At 42.6% G+C, this 15840-nt stretch overlaps 1 protein-coding gene and 1 pseudogene across 3 annotated transcripts; both read left to right on the top strand.

The window, feature by feature from the left end:
* Positions 1 to 1771: 1771 nt before the first annotated feature.
* Positions 1772 to 7809, top strand: LOC306927019 (cytochrome P450 2J2-like). Of its 2 annotated transcripts, none has more exons than XM_079506596.1 (9): positions 1772 to 2118; positions 2408 to 2573; positions 3029 to 3181; positions 3386 to 3546; positions 4041 to 4217; positions 4758 to 4899; positions 6496 to 6683; positions 6933 to 7074; positions 7603 to 7809. In XM_079506596.1, exons 1-9 carry the CDS (start codon positions 1924 to 1926, stop codon positions 7776 to 7778), a joined length of 1500 nt encoding a protein of 499 aa, XP_079362722.1. In that variant the 5' UTR covers positions 1772 to 1923; the 3' UTR covers positions 7779 to 7809. The 2 variants fall into 2 exon arrangements, with proteins under 2 accessions (XP_079362722.1, XP_079362723.1); XM_079506597.1 differs by having other exon boundaries at positions 4041 to 4221; positions 4768 to 4899.
* Positions 7810 to 9843: 2034 nt separating this feature from the next.
* Positions 9844 to 15103, top strand: LOC306926141 (cytochrome P450 2J2-like; annotated as a pseudogene). The gene is made up of 5 exons: positions 9844 to 9885; positions 10166 to 10312; positions 10424 to 10611; positions 14568 to 14709; positions 14841 to 15103. The product of its transcript is annotated as a cytochrome P450 2J2-like (transcript).
* Positions 15104 to 15840: the final 737 nt, after the last annotated feature.

The raw sequence follows: 15840 nt of genomic DNA, 5'->3' as shown, positions 1-15840 counted from the left end.
TATGTCATAATACAAAAAGCCTAATAAAAACTATTTAAAAAAAAAAAAAATGAAAATGTATAGAGAATTAATTGTATATTAGCGATATTAGCAAGAGGAGAATATAAAATTCTCCTAACAGTTGATCATTACCATGTTCTAACTCTCAAATACTGTAACTGTAAGTTAGGAGTTTGTTCAAATCGAAAAGGTTGAGGTCTAAAGATGATTGACGGAATGCCCCATCTCATTAAGACCGGGAAAATTATGTATTTTAAACTAAACTAAACTAAATGAACAGCTGATAACAAGATATGAATTATTTATTGTTTTGGTTTTTAATGTCTATATTTACCGTAAACTATTTTGTCAATGACTGCCATGAAAAAGGTCTGTTGGTGGTCCATTTTATCACTGCAGTTCCTCTCAGGGACATTATGGCTATATCATTGTGTTATATAGCCATACGTGCTGCAGCTACGAGAGATCTGGTTAGCAGTAATACATCCTTTTCTGAAACGAATGAGTTGAATTGAGTGGCCCATTTATAACCCAGCCAAGAGTCCTGTCCTCCACAGCAAAGAGTCCATTGTCCTGACCGGTTTCCTAATGTCACAAGAGACCTTGAAACTGTCTTTTGTACACCATCTGTTTTCTCATACTGTATGTTCTGCCTTGGAGATTTGGAGCATACTAAGGATGTTTTTGTGATCACACTTGACACATTTTCTTTGTCTACTTCTGATATGAGATTACCTTTTGTAAGAGCCATTTGAGCCTCCTTATCATCTCTGTCATGTCACTACAGGGCAATGCCAATTTATCAATCAAGGCCTAGGTTGCCATAGTTACAGGGAGGGTAGTTGGTACTAATACTACTAATACTAATACCTAGGGTAGATAGTTGCTGTGATAGTGTTCTGGTACTGTTGGGAAGAGAAGTTGATGTATGTTGTTTTATTGATTTATTTTTCCTGCGAGAATGGAACAAATAAAATGTATTATATAACGTGATGTACTAACAAGTTATATACAGGTACACCGTATAAAACGAAATAATTTGTCGCGTATAATCCAGCATTTTGTTTTGTGAAAACTTTTGATTTTTATTTTATAAGAGAAAGGGGGTGACAAGTATTGATGGATATTGCCTGCCGCAGTTGTACTCCATTTTACGAATTCTAAGACACTTTTATTTTATTAGAAATATATTTGTCTTTCTTGGATAGTTAACCACATAGCCTATTTACATAATCTGACACCCATTGGATTAGCTAAAACAATTTTCTCCTCTTCTCACCTACACCGTTTACACGAGTGGCCACTCATTAACATCTCTAATCTCTGCATGTGGACTAAAGGCAAACGCTATCTCATCAAGTAATCAAAGTAGTTTGTTGGGACTGGAAGCTACCCAAATCAATATAATTATCGTACCTAACAGTATGTATGTGCTTAGCCATGGTTCACATGACGCTCGTAGCCTACTGTCATGATAATCATGACAGTCATGTTTCAGGGCTAGTATGTGCTGGAAACAGTACTACAGTAGGCCTACTGATCATGAAAATATTCATTACTGAGCATTGGTGTTTCATTTCATACTGAAAAATATATTTATAAAATACATAACATGAGAAATGAAGTCATAATTATCTTTCAAGAGGTGTGTCTTACTCTTAGTGCTCCGGACTCCGGAATCCGGTACGAGGTGGAAAGCCTGGTGAGGCGAGGTTACTCCGGTACAGTAGGCTACAGCTTTAAGATCACTATGACCACCAGTTTATAGCTTCAGCGCACTGTAGCTTGTTTTCATTTGATCCTTTCTCATGCAGTACAAACACACGCAGCATTTCGCCACACTATGCTTTAAACTTAGAGAGGGAGAATAAAATGGTGTAAATTGATCCGATTCAGCTTCACAATATCCGGTTCAGCTTCAGAATGTGGATTTATGCCTTTTTGACAGGCCTGGATTTCAAGGGAATCCTGCTGTTTATTTTTGTTTCTCTCCTGATATTTGATTTCCTCAAGTTCAAGAATCCAGCCAACTATCCACCAGGACCGCTGCTGACTCTTCCCTTTGTAGGGAACTTGTTCAGTATTGACATGGATAAGCCTCACATTTCTTTTACCAAGGTAGGGCACGGTTTACGCCACGGTTTTATTAGCCTACATTTTATTTGTGAATCCTATCCATTTTACACACAGTGTAGTGTATTGGAACAATATAATTTTGAAATTCTGGAAGGCCTACTTGGGAAGTTGTTTATCATGGTTAAAGTTGTTGTACAAAGATTGCCTAATTTGTGTTATAATTATTAACTAAATACAGTTTTACATGTATACTAATATATTAAAATCAATAAAGTATTTGGTCACAAAAATGCTACTTGATCCACTGATATCAGCTATGTTGTGTCCACAGCTATCCGAGACCTATGGGAGTGTGTTCAGCGTGCGTCTCGGCATTGATAAGTGGGTGGTTGTGTCCGGATACAAGATGGTGAAGGAGGCACTGGTGACACAAGCAGAGACCTTTGCGGATCGGCCATACAGCCCTGTTGCAGGCAGAATTTACTCAGGAGACCTAGGTAAACAATAAACATCTCTCTCTGACTCCCTCTTCCACCATCTCAAATCCCACTATACTTATATCCTTGAAATACATTTAAAATACAAGAAATAAAACAATCAATGCAAATTATATAAAGTATATATATATATATATATATATATACACTTTATATATATATGATTAATTGATTAAGTGACAAGGAGAGGTTCCAGTCTGATGGTGCTTTGAACCTAAAAGCATGTCTCCCAATTCCCATAGAAATTCTGCTAGGCACAATGAAAAAACGATGTTGAGTATGTCTTTAGACTTAAGACATACTGTACTCAACATCGTTAATATGGGTCTAAAACTGCATGGAGCATAATTAAAGAAAACCCTCCATCCATCCTGCTGCTAATTACCTGTGAGTATAACGATGAACATAACACTATATTGTCTCTCCATGTTTGTTCATGCCTGGCGATGGCATAGAGGGTATTTTCGCAAGCAACGGCCAACGGTGGAAGACACAGAGGCGTTTTGCCTTGTCCACCCTGCGTAGGTTTGGAATGGGCAAAAGTTCATTGGAAGAGAGTATATACGAGGAGTGTGTCTACCTCCAGGAAGAGATGGAGAATGAGAAAGGTAGGCGGCAGCAGTTATAAAGAAAGTTCAGTTAAAAATAAACTACAAACTCATTATATTATTTGTATTTACCTATAGTGTGGTTCTCCACTCCTGCTATAACATGTACATTTCTCTCTTGGGATAAGTAAAGGTTTATCTTATCTTATCAAAGGCAACAACATTAATAGAATAAATAGGATGACTTAATAACTCTTTCTTCAGGAAAGCCTTTCAACCCAGCAGCCCTACTGAACAACGCTGTGTCCAACATCATTTGCCGGATGGTGTTTGGGAAACGGTTTGACTATAGTGACCACGACTTTCAGACCCTGCTCAAGAATATAAACGAAGCCCTTCAACTGGAGGGCTCTGCCTGGGGTCAAGTGAGGAAATATCCATCCAACTCATTAATCTCATTGTATACATATATGTGCATAGGGCACTCCACTCCCTCTGTCTCTCTTTAGTTTTTTGCAATAGAATAACTAAAGGAAGACCTACATAACAGTAGAGAAAGATCTGAAGGAGCTGATCTCAAGTAGTAAGCACAGGGTACATAACAAGCCTAAGAGTATATGAATGATGAATAACTCCTATCTCAAGTTCAGATTCATACTGTGTACAGTAATATGATTTTTCACGTAGCATACTGTATAGAGAAAGTACACAGACACCAGGAATGGGAATTTTGACCTTTTTTGATACATATTTAAACGTTGGACTGTGGGCGGTAAACCGTCTATGATGTCACGTCATAGAATAAAGAACAAATAAAGTTGCAGTGTGGGCACTTCAAATAGGGCCTGCCCTAGAACATGTATACTCAGATTAAGTCTTATGAATGAAATGTCACCTTAAAACCGTTTTCTCACTGTAGCTGTATGAGGCAATCCCCGCAGTCATGAAGTACATGCCAGGTCCTCACAACAAAATGTTTGCCCACTATGAGGATGTGGTTGCCTTCATTCGTCAGGAGGTGCAGCAACACAAGCTTGAATTGGATCCTAGCAATCCCAGAGACTACATGGACGTTTTCATCATAGAAATGGAGAAGGTGCGTGAGCAAGCTGCACGTACACAGTGGTGGGAAAAAAAAATACTCATATCTCAAGTATAAAATACTGCAATATAGAAATACTCTGTTACAAGTAAGTTTGGATTTCAACATTTACTTGAGTAAAAGTACAAAAGTATTGGCATCAAAATGTACTTAAAGTACAAAAAGTATTATGTAGAATGTCCCAGATGTCAAGTTTCCAAATGTATACAAATCTTTTGAAAATAGCAGATAAGCACACAATTATGAGCTTGTACATCTGCTATTTTCAAATGGACGAAATATATCTACGGTTAATATATTTTGTAATAATAATCAAAATCTGCAAAGTAACTAGTAGTAACTAAAGTTTTCAAATAAATGTTGTGCCGTAAAAGTACAATATTTGGAGCCGAGATGTAGTGTATTAGTAGTGAGTATTGGAAATTGGGAAAATAAATTAAAAGTACAATACCTCAAAATTGTACTTATAGAACAGTACTTAAATGTTACATTCCACTACTGCTAGTACACATACTTTTCCCTGTGTTTCAATAGCACAAAGGAGAGGCGGACCTGGGTTTTGAGGAGAGCAACCTGGCTCTATGTGCTTTAGATCTGTTCCTGGCTGGAACTGAGACCACCTCCACCACTTTGCAGTGGGCCCTGGTTTATCTCATCAAGTGGCCACATATTCAAGGTGTCTGGTGAAATGCAAACACCTACACTAAGATCATAGTCAAATTTAGTTCAGTCAGGAAACTGGTTGATATACAGTATAAAACATTTATTCCTACACATCTACTGTACATGTCGAAGTGTTCCTGCAAGACACTTACCAGTCTAACAGCTCCCAACTGAGAATTCTTTACAAAAACACACCAAAGGGTCAGGTCGGGACAAAACGTTGTTTTGTAAACCCATAGGGTGTCGCTGAGTGACAGCTAAACAGAGACAACTAGAAAAAGTGCCCTTCTGGGCACAGGTCTCCACCAGGAGGATAGGACTGTGTGATGTTTGGCAAAATGTTTAGGAGTAATATAAACATGTTTTTTTGTTTGTTTTTTGCAACAATTTTCTTCATTTTGTTGAGGAAATGCAGAGCCAGATCACTCATAGCATCTCTGAGGATAGAATTCTGGATGAGCAGGACATGTGCAGCATTTTGAACGAAACAGGCCACTCCTGAAAACTTTGGAAGGCAATGTTAGCCAATCAGTGTAGAATCTGAGAAATCCAACAGACTCGTCTTGATCACATGACTATAGAGATCATGTGTACCGATTTGCGTGAGATTTGGATGAAATCTGTGCGACTAACATAAACAATGTGTTTAGCAGAAATCGGCCTCATGGTGGCGCTATAAGGGATGCAGGGAAATGTTTTTCCATGGTCTCTAGGGAGTGCGCATACATAAGTTGTATACAGATTGATGCAGTTATAGCTAAAAACAGGAATTGGCCTGTTATAGCGCCACCATGAGGCTGATTTGGAAAATAATGAGTGGCATGTCGTCCTCGGCCTAGTGGAAATGTGCGTGTATAATTTCACGGAAATTGCACACTGTTTTTGTGATTTGTGGCATTTTGTTCGAAACGGACCATTCATGTGAGCTTTGGAAGCCAATATTAGCCAATCAGGATGGAAGATGGGAAATGGTGCAAATCCGTGTTGATCACATGACTATGTAGATAGTGTATACCGAATTGTGTGATGTATGGATAAAATGTGTACGGGTAATCTACAGAAATGTGTTTTGCCTAAATCGGCCTCATGGTGGCGCTATAACAGGCCGTTGAGGAATATTTGGGGCAGAGGTTCATCGTTGGCATCCATGGAGTGTGTGTGCACAGTTTGGCATGGATCGGGCCAACGGTACCGGAGATTAGCTACACACACGGACGGAGTGCAAAACATACTCTCTCCCCATGCCTTCGGCCTGGTGGAGACAAATATAGTAGTTCAGCACAGTGCGGGAATGGATAACTGTAATCCATGGATACATACTGTATCAACACTAGGGGTTGGGGGAAAATACAGTATTGTGGGGAAGAAAAAAAACTAGGCTACAGTGATACTCAGCTCAGGTTCACAGGAACAATGCTGGTGCAACAAAGAGATTTCCTGAGAGAGATAAGCACGTTACGTAGCAGCATATTATGAGCTATGATTGGTGTATGTTTCAGGAGACAGACTTACATGCATACATTTACACACAAAAATAACATTGTAGAGATGGTGTGCATTACCTTATTTGATTATTGAATGCTTAAAAACCTTCTATTTCATCACCCAGAGAAGGTCCAGGCAGAGATAGACAGAGTGATTGGACAGTCCCGCCAACCCAACATGGCCGACAGACCCAACATGCCCTACACTGATGCCGTCATCCATGAGATCCAGAGGATGGGAAATATTGTACCTCTCAATGGACTCAGGATGGCCACTAAAGACACAACACTGGGCGGTTATTTCATACCAAAGGTCAGCAGTGGTAGCTCATTTTACTTAAAAGTAGCAATACCAATGTCGAATATGTAGTACATGTACTTGGTTACTTTATATCTCTGCCAAAGGTCCACCTATGTGGACCTTTTTAAGTTTATTTATTAACATCGCTATGTTCTATCACATCTATTATACGTATGAAGATGTGTAACTACAAGTCATTATTCACAATAAATGGGAGTCAGTAGGCCTACAGTAGGTTGTTTCTTCCCGTGTGTTGCGTAGGGAACCTCATTGATGCCCAGCCTGACTTCCGTACTGTTTGACAAGAACGAATGGGAAACTCCAGACACTTTCAATCCTGGACACTTCTTAGATGCCGATGGCAAGTTCATGAGGAGAGAGGCGTTCATGCCTTTTTCTGCAGGTAAAACTTTGCAAATTCTCTGGTAATAAGACTGTATAGGCTGGAACTGGCAATTCATGCAAATTGTGGGCAATGTATTTGTCAGATTGCTGAATGTGAAATGTTCATAGTGTAATTGTAGTATGACATGGTTAAGCTGCTGAAACAAAAACAAAGAATAATCTCCATGAATTCAATACATGGGGTGTGTAGAAAATAACTACTCCATTAAACCACACTTATGGATCTAGAATGTGTTTGGCCTTGACATTTTGCCTGTGTGGACTATACTGTAAGTCAGCGGTTCCCAAACCTTTTTGGCCATGCACCCCCTGTGACCTCTTGACCTAGTTGACGCACCCCCCACATGGAAATATAAATTGCATAAGCTATATAGTGACATAAAATAAAAACATAGCACCCCCTAGAAGGCGCCCGCGCACCACAAGGGGTGCACGCAACAGTTTGGGAACAACTGCTGTAAGTGATTTGTGTATGCTTGTGTTTCGTTTATGTCCAAGGTTATGAATATGTTACGTGTGTTTTCAGGGAAACGTGTATGTCTGGGAGAAAGCCTCGCAAAAATGGAGTTGTTCCTGTTTTTCGTCAGTTTATTCCAGAAGTTCAGTTTCTCCACCCTGGATGGAGTAGAGCTGAGTACAGAAGGACTCGTTGGGGTGACACATATACCACTCCCATTCCAGATTCATGCCACGGCTCGCTGAAGCCATTCATCTTTTCCATCTAATTCCAATTCCACAGACTAACAAAAACATTAATAAAACATTAATATGCTTACATGGGATATCACATCGTCTGTGTATCATTTACCTGTATAACATCTACATATAACACCATTTCTGTAGGATGCAGATGAACAGAATGAAGCAGATGAACAGAATGAAGTGAAGGCAAATTCCCTGCTAAAACACAGAAATACTGAAAGCCAACACCTTTTGTTTAGTTATTCTATTTATAGTGACTCATAGGAATAGACTACGTGACAACCAGGAATAGTCTGGTGACCACCGGAGAGACGGGTGGCAGCCGGAAATTAGACGGCACCCGGGAGCAGTATGGGTTGGCGCCCCAGCCTGTGTCTTCCGTGAGGAAGAAGCCCAACAAACCCACGGTGAGGCCTTTAGGAGGGCCATTCAAGCCTCAAGCGGAGCCTGCGGCACCACCAAGGGCAAGGTGGAGCCTGCGGAACAGTAACTGTTGCGGCTCGAGAATCCACCATTCCTGAATAAAGTGCCTGGTGCTGGGAGTCTGGTGCAACGCACAGGGCCTGACCTGGTGAGAGCAGGAGTGGACCTGGTGAGACGTAGGAGGGGCCCGGACAGGAGTCAACCCACAGAGCCTAGTCCTTCCACGCGCCAGAATGGTACCTCCCAGTCCCGGCAGAGTAGTTCAGGAGGAACGGATTGTGTGGCCCTGGTTTTTCCCTAATGGGACTGATCGAGGGTAGCTACTGGGACGTAAGTCGGGACTTGATCACCCCGGCTGGGTCACCTGAGTGAGGGGTATGATGTTGGGAGACCCGAAACCCCGATGACCTTGGGATACATCACTGAGGATACGTCCCAGGTGCATCCATGTATTTTGGTATTCCGTATTTGATTGTTACTATAGCTGGCCCTAGAGGCTGCGCTGGGGTTTTCAACTGGTTGTCCATGGTCATGGACAACTGGTGGTCCGTGAAGGAATTGCATGTGGTCCCTGGGTGATCATGCATTTAGAAACATATGATATATACAGCAGGGATTTTCAAAGTGTGTGGGGTGCTTCCCTGGTGAGGTAAGAAGCCACACTGCAGGGGAGACTCGACGAGGTGAAAGGGACAGGTGACATAACATACATCACGCAAATCGGTATACACTATCTGTCATGTGTTCAACACGGATCAGTTTGTCCAAACATCACAAACGTTATTATCCTGGTGGAGACCTGTGCTAAATTTGATTTACTCCATATCCTAAAAGATCAATCTTCATATGACCACCGCGCTCAGACTGTAGGTGCGCCACCCGATTTACAACATATCAGGATCAAGGAGATGAGTCGCACACACCAAGACTGTGGTTGAAAAAGTTTTATTTCAAATCATAGATATGACAAACGTTTCGGCTATCCAGCCTTCATCAGTGTCTCTCACACACACACTTCATCAGTCACACACACACACACACACACACACACACACACACACACACACACACACACACGTGAATACTCTTTACTAGCAACCCCCATGATCTACAATACATCATCCTGAACTTTCCACTGTTAAACGTCTATTAGCCATTTTTTAAACGTCTATATATAGACCGCCTATATAGACGTTGTTTCAACGTCTAATCTAAGCCTAGAGCGCTAAAAAAAAAGTTCATTTTTAGACCATTTCTAACCCATTTTTGACATCTAATAGTCTGCTCATCTCTAATAATGTGTCATCGGGGTAAGGTTGGGGGAAAAAGAGGTGGAGCAAACATTCAAATGTCATGTCACAGGCTGTGTGACGTAACAATGTGACCAATCTTAGTTATCTTTTTTTTTCACTGTCAGAGGTCAATGACAGGTCATCAGAGGGACGTATACACCCCCTCCTCTCTCCACTTTCTACATGCAAAGCTGCATATACAAGGTGTGAGTCAGCAGCACAGGGCCATATACAGGACCAGCCCATCTCTAACTAACTGGGTGGTAGAGCAAGCGAGCAGCTGCAAAACACTGCAACTCATCAGTTCCTTTCTTGCTCATGCTCGCTTATTCTCTTGCATTTACTTCACCATGCAGTGGCTCTATGGTGTGTTTCTGGCGCTGGATCTCAGGGCAATGCTGCTATTGAGTTGTCATTCTCCTGCTAGCCGATTATTTACCTTTGTGGTCTGATGTGACCTCCAGGTGAGTCATGGGATTTGACATGCCTTAGGGCACATTCACCTGCAGCTGCTGCATGGCTCCAGGCATACAGATTATATTTTCTGCCTTTCAAAATAGCAACATAAAAGGCTACGGTATATTGCAACCAACATTAAAAGTAGCTGAAAGTAGCTTAATACAGTCAGATACATCATCCACATAAACGCATGATCTTATTTGACACTACCAGAGGAAGGAGGATCCCCAGGCTGGGTTTAACATTGAGTCATTGAGCGTTTGCACCCTAGACCTGATTGAGGCTGGGACAGAGTAGAGACCGCTGCCACCACCATACGCTGGGCTCTGGTTTACATGATGAACTATCCAGAGATACAAGGTCTGTGGAATACTCACCACCACCACCACCACTGCACACACATGAAAAGTACCCTGCTGTATGTGTACTACTTTCAATGAAATCTGCATTGTTCCGACCATTATCACCCAGACAAGGTCCAGGAAGAGATTGACAGAGTAATCGGACAGTCCCGCCATCCCACTGTGGCTGACAGACCCAATATGCCCTACATCGATGCCGTCATCCACGAAACCCAGAGGATGGGAAACATTGTGCCTCTGGGTTTCCCAAAAATGGCCAGTAAGGACAGTATGCTTGCAGGATATTTCATACCCAAGGTAAGATCATTTTAGTGAAACATGAGCAAAACATATGAGCAAAACATTAAGATGTTAAGGCTGGTTTGAAAGTGTTATGTACCTGGCCTAGGGGGTGCCAAGATACACAACAAAAAACCGGGGAGACGCAGTTTACCAAAGAAATAGCATTTATTAATTAAACCAGTAATCAAAGTAATAAATAATCAAACAATAAATCAGGAATAAACAGATGAAGTGTGGAGGTCAGTATTCAGTGGTGTAGTGCGGGTATGCATGAGTGAAATGTAGGTGGGTGCGTGTTGTATGTATTAACAGAAATGTTGAAAAGTGTGCATGGTGGAGAAGGTGCAGGAGGCAAATGAAAGAACAGAACTCTGGAAGGACTGGGGAAGCAGGCATTTATAGGGCGTCGACACCCGGGCCCAGGTGCGAGCCACTTAGGCTGATCATCATGAGTGCTCTGCTCCCCAATCCTATTGGATAAAAAGAACAGAGGTTACTATAGGGTAAACCCAACATACACCAAAACCAGACAACCTAAGAGTAATATATATACACACACATCATAACATAGGGAACCGTCACACCCCCCCCCCATAAAGACGGGGTCCCAAAGGGAACACCGGCACCCACTACTTGAGTTAGCTTTAAATATATCCAATACTAACATTAGCATTAAAAGTGCTCCTATAACATGGCCAACCCCCCTGTTAACAGTCTCCACCCCAGCAACTTATATATTGAAGCATTTAAGGGACGAATGCCAAAACAGGGAGAAACCACAGAGAAGACCCATAATAACATTTGTCCTCAAGAGACCAGAATGGCCTCCATGTAACTCTAGAATGGCCTGTCTACCTGTGGAGCTGCCAGAACAAAAAGAGTTTGTTTCTTACGTTTCTTTCGTTTCCTACCACGTTTAGTTGTAGAAATCCTGTCATTTTGATCAGAGACCTGCTTTACCACATTGTGTGGACCAGATACGTCTGCCTGAAAGGTGGCCGCTTCCCTCGTTACCAGGGGAACGGACGTCACCATTGCTGGTGGCTGAAGCCCCGCCCACACCTGAGCACCAACCAGGTCGTTACCCAGGATCACAGTCACTCCTGGAATCGGCAGTGCTGGTCGCACGGCCAGCTTTGCTTCTCCCTGAAAGAGTTCACATTTAAGCACCACTTTATGCAAAGGAACCATCAAAACATTCATGTCTATGCCTCGGACAGGCGCCTTGTCACCCGTGTCAGAAACATGGTTTAACGGAAGAACACCAGCTTGCATAAACGAATCAAAAGCCCCCGTATCCCTTAGAATAGTTACAGGTACTTCTTTTCCCCCTTGCACCAAAGACACAGACCCCTGCCTGATAAATGGATGGTAAGATCTCAGTGCTGCAAACTCTGTATCCTTATTTGGACCGAAATTAGGTGAAACACAAATGGACACCGGATGAACTGGAGCGGCAACGCCAGCCCCTTTTGGTTGCGAATGACCTGCGCTCAAAGTTTCAGTCCTGGGGTTTAACCTGAAACACTCAGATTTCCAGTGGCCACGTTTATGACAGTAATTGCAAACCTTGTCTTCCTCATGCATATTACCGTTATTGTCATTTTCAACAGGGCGAGGTTTATCAGAACGGCCATGAGACTCGCCACCACCGCCAGCCATACCCTCTCCACGGTCACGGTGCGTCAGGACATAATCATCAGCGAGTGCTGCCGCAGCCGATGCGCTGTGCGCCTTCTGCTCACTGATATACGTCGCCACTCGAGCAGGAACAGAATTCTTAAACTGCTCCAAAATCATCAAATCACATAGCTCATCAAAATCAGTTACCTCCGAGGCGTTACACCAGCGGGTAAAACTGGTCGTCAAATCACGTGCAAATTCCAAATGACTCTGCTTGTCATGTTTTTTCCAAAACCTAAAGCGCTGTCTATACGCCTCGGGCACGAGCTCGTAAGACTTTAGCACCGCGGCCTTAACGCGAGAATAATCTTGGCTATCAGCGACAGTCATAGCTGAAAAAACCTCTTGCGCCCTGCCTGTGAAGACACAATGCAACATCAACGTGCGCGCAGAGTCAGGCCATCTACGCACGTCGGCCACACGCTCAAACATGGCAAAAAATGCCTCAGGATCACGTTCAGAAAACTTGGGCACCAGACGTAGATTTCCACTAATATCAAAACCCCCTGCGGACTCTGCAGGTTCTGTAGTAGATACTTGTGCAGCAACTGAAATCTTACCGTCCCTTATCAAGTCCAGCCTGTTCTGCTCTACTTGACATTTCATCTGTTCAGCATCATGTTTCATTTTCTCAATGGCATATTGCGTGTCTAGCCTCACTTTGTCCTGATCAGCCTGCAATTTAGCCTGCAACATGATTAATTATTTTTGTTGTTCAAAAGTCCAACCTGTCCCTGACATTACCGTAGGCACCGCCGATGCAGCGTTTAACGGAGGAGACACCTTCTCTGGCTCTGCAAACTCCTTCTCTTCAAAAAAATGGTGCCTCAACACCCCTTGTACGGATTCCTTTGTCCTCTTGTCGTTTGAATCAAGTTTAATTCTATAATGGTCTGCTATTTTAATTAGTTGGTCTTTGGTGCATTGCATTAACAGCTCTTCAGAAGGACAAGCCACAAATGCCTCTAGCGTAACCATCCTGGCTATGTGCGCTCAGACAGTCCCCCAGCTGGTTAAAACACAAAACAAATTACAAGTGCCCCTCTAGACTATTTAATCCCCAAGCTAACTCCCCCCGTCTTCATGCCGGTTTGCGGAAGGTATTTATGCACTGAAGGCCACCGCAAAGGCCTAGCTGATACCGAGAGGCAGGGAGGGCAACCAGAAACTGGCGACCCGCATGCACCTCTCAGCTGTGCCCCCGAGACGACCGTGCGTACGCACAGCCGCTACAGCCGCACCTTGCACCTAAACCACCCCCCGGCCTAGACCCAGCGAGCTATTTTCTATCCCCAGAAGCTAAACGCACCTAACAGGGACACTCATAACCACACAAAAGACAAAACCAGCCCGGCAAACTTCTTTTTTTTTTTTTTTTTACTTTAGCAGCACAAATTCCAGGAAAAAACCTCACCACTAGCACAAAACTTCAAATAACAAATTCAAATAAACAAATCAACTGCATCTCCCAAAGTCAGAGCACACAAGCGTGTACGCTGAAGTAAACATCGCTTTGTACTCACCGGACTGTAGTGTTGACCACATGGACAAGGAAACCCCCCGGAATGGTTCCCAAATGATTTCACTCAATTCACAAAACCACGGTGCAGACGAGCCATTAATCAAGGCTAATTTGCCAATTGACTACCGCAGCGCAGAACAAAAGAGGCAGAAGGGCGAGTCACTCGACTCTCCAAACTTACTGCACAACTATTCAAAATTCAAGCGGACAGAGCCCCCATTTTGTTATGTACCTGGCCTAGGGGGTGCCAAGATACACAACAAAAAACCGGGGAGACGCAGTTTACCAAAGAAATAGCATTTATTAATTAAACCAGTAATCAAAGTAATAAATAATCAAACAATAAATCAGGAATAAACAGATGAAGTGTGGAGGTCAGTATTCAGTGGTGTAGTGCGGGTATGCATGAGTGAAATGTAGGTGGGTGCGTGTTGTATGTATTAACAGAAATGTTGAAAAGTGTGCATGGTGGAGAAGGTGCAGGAGGCAAATGAAAGAACAGAACTCTGGAAGGACTGGGGAAGCAGGCATTTATAGGGCGTCGACACCCGGGCCCAGGTGCGAGCCACTTAGGCTGATCATCATGAGTGCTCTGCTCCCCAATCCTATTGGATAAAAAGAACAGAGGTTACTATAGGGTAAACCCAACATACACCAAAACCAGACAACCTAAGAGTAATATATATACACACACATCATAACATAGGGAACCGTCACAAAAGTCATAAAATCAATAATCATATCAACATCTCCTGACTCTCTCTAGGGCACAGCTATTGTTTCAAATCTTGCATCTGTGCTGTTCGATAAGAATGAGTGGGAGACTCCAGAAACCTTCAACCCAGAACACTTCTTGGATTCAGAGGGCCGGTTCCACAAAAGAGAAGCTTTTCTGCCATTCTCAGCAGGTCCATCCTTCTCTACAATAACAGCTTTCAGCAGTGAATTTTATACCATTACATTATGTCTAAAACACTAATATTTATTATTTTCATAATATTAATATTAATTTACTGTTGGCATCATTCATTCTCTGCAGGTAAACGTGTGTGCATAGGGGAGCAGTTGGCTAAAATGGAACTATTCATTTTTTTGGCATCCCTGCTCCAGCGCTTCACCTTTTCCCCAGTCCCTGGAGAGATGCCCAGCATGGAGGGTGTGGAGGGCTTCACCAATGGCCCCGACGAGTTCAGGATACTGGCGGTACCTCGCTGATGACCTCATCCTCACCCGCCTATTGCTTGACAAATGGGACATAATATTTAACTCAAAAAAGTCATGTCTACACTCTACGCCAGTTGATAATACGTTACTTTGGTCACCCGAAATATTAATTAAACCCAATGACAGATCCAGATTATAGGCAGAGAAACCATGCACGCGAATGCTTGTGTTTTTCTATAAATGGTAAATGGTGCATTTATATAGCGCCTTTATCCTAGGCGCTTTACATAGATTGTGCATTACATTCACCCATTCACACACACATTCATACACCGATTGCGGCGGAAGCCATGCAAGGTACCAACCAGCACATCGGGAGTAATTTGGGGTTCAGTGTCTTGCCCAAGGACACTTCGACATGTAGACAGGAGGAGCCAGGATTCGAACCACCGACCCATGGATCATTGGACGAACTGCTCTACCTCTTGAGCCACAGTCGCCCCTATATATTTGTCCACTACATTGAGTTTATTATGAACTGTAGGCTGTCCCTGGGCTCCTAATTTTTGTGTGTGGTTGTGTATGTATTCTCTTTATTTTGTTATTATTCTCTTTTAGTTATTATCAACAATATAACATGGAAGCACAGGAACTTAATCTGGTTCATTTTAATGCCTGTTCATTCTGTAGTTGTGGTTGTGGTCCAACATGAGTAAACTAACTGATAGTTAGAGAACCATACTATTTAGTTTAGTTAAGGTTGTGGTCCAACATGAGTAAACTAACTGATAGTTAGAGAACCATACTATTTAGTTTAGTTAGGGTTGTGGTCCAACATGAGTAAACTAACTGATAGAGAACCATACTATTTAGTT

This window comes from Electrona antarctica (genome assembly GCF_951216825.1).
Source record: "Electrona antarctica genome assembly, chromosome: 7".
NCBI lineage: Eukaryota > Metazoa > Chordata > Actinopteri > Myctophiformes > Myctophidae > Electrona > Electrona antarctica.
The sequence above is the reverse complement of the archived record's forward strand: the minus strand, read 5'-3'. Positions and strand labels throughout refer to the sequence as shown.

Coding starts and splice junctions, on each gene's coding strand:
- LOC306927019 (XM_079506596.1), top strand. CDS start 1,924: ATGTGGATTTATGCCTTTTTGACAGGCCTGGATTTCAAGGGAATCCTG. Junction 3,547..4,040: donor AGGGCTCTGCCTGGGGTCAA/GTGAGGAAATAT, acceptor TTCTCACTGTAG/CTGTATGAGGCAATCCCCGC. Junction 4,218..4,757: donor TCATCATAGAAATGGAGAAG/GTGCGTGAGCAA, acceptor GTGTTTCAATAG/CACAAAGGAGAGGCGGACCT.